Source organism: Orycteropus afer, unplaced genomic scaffold, assembly GCF_000298275.1.
Source record: "Orycteropus afer afer isolate SDZICR_OR568_19922 unplaced genomic scaffold, OryAfe1.0 scaffold00014, whole genome shotgun sequence".
Taxonomy (NCBI): Eukaryota; Metazoa; Chordata; class Mammalia; order Tubulidentata; family Orycteropodidae; genus Orycteropus; species Orycteropus afer.
This window is the reverse complement of record NW_006921601.1, coordinates 2,600,814-2,606,718: the sequence shown is the minus strand read 5'-3', so window position 1 is coordinate 2,606,718 and position 5,905 is coordinate 2,600,814. Positions and strand designations below refer to the sequence as shown.

The following is a 5,905-nucleotide window of genomic DNA, read 5'->3' as shown; positions in this document are numbered from 1 at the left end:
ATAGTCTATTGTAACACTTACACATTATAGTCTAATTCTTTGTTCTCTGTTTTCTTTAGTAGACAGCTTCAATCTATTTGTTTGAGTGTTCTTCAGTGCCTGAAACTACCTGAGTCACCTTAAGGTTAAAGGTGTGTATGGGAAGGGTAGTGTGAGGAGGAATCAGATGGGAAAGATACCTGTATCACCAGAGGGGTAGCAGCAATAGAAAGGAAGAGGTGGAAGAGAAGGAAAGAGAGCAGCTAATTGATGGTAGGGTGTTTTGAAACAGACAAAAAAGATATGACCAATAAATAATGAGAGGATTATTTTAGAAAGATAGATAATTGATTAAAAGTGGTATAAAATAATTCAGATAAGAAGAATTTGCCAGAGAATTATTAAAATATCAATGAGATCAGATCACCCATCTACTTAAAACCTTTCCAAGACGTTCCAGTCCAGTCAACCAACCGTCTACAAGCATCATGATGATTTGCTCTTCATCACAGCCCCACCCCATCTCTGTCTTCATTTCCCACCACTCTCTCCTCTACTCATTTTGCTCCAGCCATATTGGCCTCCTCACTATCTCATTTTAGGGTCTTTCAATTAGTTTCTCTCTATGAAAATCTCTTCTAGCATATAACCATAGGTAACCATCTTCTTCATGACCCCTCAATGGGCATATCCTAATCATTCTGTGGAATTAAAAATGTAAATACGAAATTAGAAATGTAATATTTAATATAGTTTTGCAATAAAAGGCCACTATTAAGGCCAGCAAAAGGGCGGGCCCCAGTTCCAGGAACAGGGGCAAGGCAAGGATGACTAAGCGCTGAACTCAACCATACCATGTAATTGGAGAATTCAAACTTAAACTTACCAATCAGCTGTACTCTCTCTCTCTGACCACCCCCTTGTAGTTTTGCCTTTAAATACTGTGTAACTTTGTTGCTGGCTGCTCCACTCCTCTGCCCCTGCATGGGATATGAGTCGAGCCCCAGCGCGCTGGAACTTCGAATAAACTCCTCCTGCTTTTGCATCAAGAGACATCTTTCGTGAGTGATTTTGGGTGGCGTTATCCCTGACTTGGGTTGGGGGAGCCCTGTCGTGGGGGAACCCAACAATTCTGTTTAAGATTTGAACCCACTATCAGCTCCTGCAAAAGGAGCTCTGGAGGTGCAGGGGCTAAGGCATTTGGCTGCTGCTAGGGGTTTGAACCCACCAACTGCTCTGCAGGAGAAAGATGAAGCAGTCTGCTTCTATAAAGATTGACAGCCTTGGAAACTTTTTCTTATGGGATCCTATGAATTGGAATCAACTGGATGGCAGTGGGTTTGGTTTTTGGTTTACTAATTCCTGCACTCCTGATTTCCCTACCTGCTCTAATTATTTTCTGTGTAGAACGTATCAATTCCTAAATTTGTCTTCTTAGTGTATTAATTATTTATTGCCTGTCTCCCTCCATCAGGATGTAACTAGTCAAGATCAGGTGTTTTTTTTTTTTTTAATTCCACTTTGCAAAAGACCCATTTTACCTATAATAACGAGCCTCTTATATCATGCCAATGTTGATGGATCATATATGTTTAAAACTTTGATAGCTCATTCATTTCTATATTACATGTGTTTCAAATTAAATAACTCTCACACACTCTTGATATACAAAGAGACAAATTATTTTGTAGGTCAGAATTAACTTACCATTCAATCCCCAGAACTGTCCTTCCTGAAAACTTTTTTTTTTTTTTTCCCTACTTTTATTGTGGTGAAAACATACACAACAAGATATTCACCAACATAACAACTTCCCCATTTACAGTTCAGGAGCATTGATAACATTTTTCATGTTGTGCCACCATTATTGCTATCCTTTTCCAAAATATTCCACCACTATTACCATAAACTCAATGCCTTGTAAACAAAAGCTTCTGCTTTCCCCCTCCCTCCTACGCCTGGTCACCACTAATAATATTTAGTTTCTATAAAGGCATTTGACTGCTAATCAGAAGGCTGGCAGTTCAAACCCACCAGCCACTCCTGGGAGGGAAGGTTGGGCAATCTACTCTCGTAGTGATACCGCCTCAGAAACACAAGAAGGGGTTGCTATGAGTTGAAATCAATGCAACAGCAGTGAGTTTGGGGTTTTTTTGGTGATATCCTTTTGTTGTGTAATTTTCCTCAGTTAACCTCAGCTACCCAGGTGCAGATAAGGAGAAATTTCCATTGATTTCTTTGAAGTTTTTCTCCACAGGTAGTGTTAGGTCCTTCCTATAATGGGCTCTAACACATTGGACTGTTTACTCTTTCTCGAGGAGTAATGAAATGACTTGTGTACTCAAAACTGTGACCAGGGGAATTGACTTTTCATCTTTATATTTTCAGCATCCGTTGTGGGGCTAGCCCTCAAATAAGTATTCAATAAATCCTATCATAACCACCAATAATGCAATCATTCATGATTTATTATTTCTTTTAGTATTACAGTCCTTTGTGCACTCAAGAGAATTGAAGTGTAGACAACCTGAGGTTTGAGTCAGATTAAAAAGTTAGTAAGAGATAAATTATGAACTAGAATTCAGGCCTTCCAATTTTGTATCCTACTGGTCTGTAATTTACCCAATGCTGTATATTGAAGCGCCCTTTGTCCATCTTGAATCTCTTGTTATTCCCATGATTTCTGAAAGACCAGGCATAAATGGGTATGCTTTAACATATAAAAATTCCTTCAAGATCTGATTCTATTTCTGTTCAGATTTAGGCTATGTGCTTCATACTGCCTCAAACTTCTCTGGAAAATATTACCCTCCTTGAGAGAGTTGTTTAAATTAAAATATTGTTATTTTTAGTGGAGGAAGAAGCCAAATTTGAATTCTATTTAACTATTGTTACTTTTCCAGCACATATAACTGATGAGTTTATTGAAAATCTGGGAGTTTAGGCCACAAAGGACATACAAATGAGAAATAATTACTAAACATGCATGAAACCCGTGCCTTATTTTTCTTTTCAGATCCCTGAGTTCTGCTTTCCTCCTTCCAGGCTACATCTATGGATTTGCGAAGTATGTTTCTCTTTTTAATTTTATTTTATTTATAATCCTAAAAAAATTTACAGCTGTATTTTTCCTTCTTCTACCATAGTTTCTGAAGAAAGTATTTTTAAATTTTAATTCCTCACATCATACGTGCCCTGGAAGCCCAGGACCCCTCAGAGTTTTGAACTTCCTGGACTCCCCCTCCCAAGGAAACTCCATGAATTCAATGTGTCCTCAAGTGTTATCCAAATAATGAGTTTCAGGGTGAAGAAATGACCAGGATTAGTCAAATTCTTCTTCCTGCAGTAAAAAAGTTTGAGCCAGTCTTTGAAGAGTACATAGATGGATGACTCTCACAAGTTAATTTGGTATCAAATGAACTGTTCATATGTGTTATTAAAAGTCAAAATGTGTTTTGACTGTTATTCCTTCATTCTATTTTTAAAGTCATGACCCTGAAAATAGAGAATTATTAACCTCCATTTCTAGAATCTTTAAAAGACATCCAAAAGAGCTGAGGAGTAAGCTAGAGTTAGTGTTTCTCCTGGCCAGGAGGATTTTTACTTTTTCTTTCCAGTCAATATTCTTCTTTTATTTTATCCAGGTTGTGAATTTCCTTACTTCTCTATTCATCTCCCTGGACCTTCCTTGAGCACTGATTCTAGCCTCCATGGTCTCCTGCCTTATAGCTGATTCTTAAATATAGGAATTTGTTGACAAGAAAAGTATTTACTACTAGTACTACCCAAAGACCTATTTCTGACCCAGATCCAAAGGCTTTGAATATTGAATCTCACTTCATGATTCTGATTTGAGATCCTTCACTTTGTGTTTGTGTAGATTTGTTTTCAGGTCCTGTTCTGATCCTCCATTTTCTAGACTTGTGCCCTCTCATGACTCCTGAATCGTGTTCTAGGACCAGATCATGGCACTAGGATTAAATTTAGTGACAAAGTCCATGTTGCCTGAAGAACTGTTGCTGCTAACTTGGATCTCACGCTACAATTTGTCAATATTATCATTCAACGTATTGTCTTTTGGTGCCCTAAACATGTGGAAGGAAAACATCACCAATATTACTGAGTTCATCCTGGTGGCCTTCCCTACTGCCCCTTGAGTGCAGGTTTTGCTCTTTTTCCTCTTCCTTGTTGCCTATCTATTTGTACTGTTGGAGAATTTGGTCATCATCCTCACTGTATGGGTCACTGGGTCCCTGTACAAGCCCATGTACTATTTTCTGGAGGCCTGGTATATAACTGTCACAGTCCCCAAGATGCTGGCTGGATTTCTACTTCACCGTAATACTATCTCCTTCCTGGGTTGCATGATCCAGCTCTATTTCTTCATCTCACTTGCCTGTACTGAGTGTGTGCTTTTGGCTGCCATGGCTTATGACCGTTATGTGGCCATATGCTGGCCTCTTCGTTATCCAGTCATGATGACCACAGGGTTTTGTGTTCAGCTGACCATCACTTCCTGGGTGAGTGGCTTCACCATCTCCATGGCAAAGGTATACTTCATATCCCAAGTTGTCTTCTGTGGCAACAATATTGTGAACCATTTTTTCTGTGATGTGTCTCCCATCCTCAAACTGGCCTGCATGGATTTTTCTATGGCTGAGATGGTAGACTTTGCACTAGCCATTATCATCCTTGTGTTTCCTTTCTCAGCCACTGTCCTCTCCTATGTTTTCATTGTGTCTACCATCTTGCATATACCCTCAGATAGTGGGCAACGGAAGGCTTTCTCCACTTGTGCCTCTCACCTCACTGTGGTGGTCATCTTCTACACAGCTGTAATCTTCATGCATGTCTGACCTCGAGCCATTGCCTCATTCAACTCCAACAAACTGATCTCAGCCATATATGCAGTCTTTACCCCCATGCTCAACCCTATTATCTATTGCCTAAGGAACAAGGAAGTCAAGGATGCCATCAGAAAGACCATGACAAGTGGCCAGTCTATTTTCTTGAGAGATTCTCTTTGCTAAAGACAGTTAGACATTCCTTTTCCTTTCACTGTTACTGACTTAACCTCAAAAAACAAAAAAACCTTTGTTTTTCTTCATTCAAGGAAAGTCTACAATTATATATGGAATTAGCACAATGATTTCAGGACAGAGAACAAAGAAAATTTCCTTTTCTGTCAGATCTAACTCAACACTTCCTTTTATAAGACCAAATCAAACCAAACTCGCTGCTGTCAAGTAGATTTCGACTCATAGCAACCCTTCCCTGGGTTTCCAAGGAAGTATCTCTACAGAAGTAGATTGCCTAATCTTCCTTCCGAGGAGTGGCTGGAGGGTTCGAACCACCAGCCTCTGGTTAGCAGTCAAATGCCTCATGCATTAAGCCACCAGAGCTCAGCAGGGAGAAAAAAAACAGATGATGGAAAAAGTGATTAGATATAATTTCATGCCTTAGTTCCCTTCCTTTATTGGAACATCTACCTACAATTTTTTTGGATAAAATACTCGGGAACTAGATCTTAGAGAAATTAGTGGCAGTTTGCTAAGTCTACTCCTTCTTAGGTAAAAGAAACATTGGTATTGACAAGAGGCTAAGAGCTTTTGCTCGTATGATAATTGGCCTGGACATGAAGGATTTTCCCAGAACATTCCCTTTCTCATTTCTTTTTCTTTTGATCTTGGAAAGGTAGATGAAATACCTTTCATTTGATCATCATAAAATTATAGAAGAGAGATGGATTCTGTGTGACTCAGCAACAATATTGGATGAGTGAAATAATGAAATATGATTTCACAAGAGTTTAAGGATGACAGGTATATTAATGTACTGCAACACTTTGGATGACACATTTCACACATTCTAGTTGGGAAATTGATTTATACAAAATATTTGCTTTGTTTTGACTTTATTTACTTTG

At 38.8% G+C, this 5,905-nt stretch overlaps 1 protein-coding gene across 1 annotated transcript; it reads left to right on the top strand.

The window, feature by feature from the left end:
* Positions 1 to 4,070: 4,070 nt before the first annotated feature.
* LOC103210567 (olfactory receptor 6-like) lies at positions 4,071 to 5,009 on the top strand. The gene is given in 1 exon segment (XM_007956480.1): positions 4,071 to 5,009. A coding segment is annotated over 1 exon segment (939 nt).
* The last annotated feature ends 896 nt before the right edge of the window (positions 5,010 to 5,905 follow it).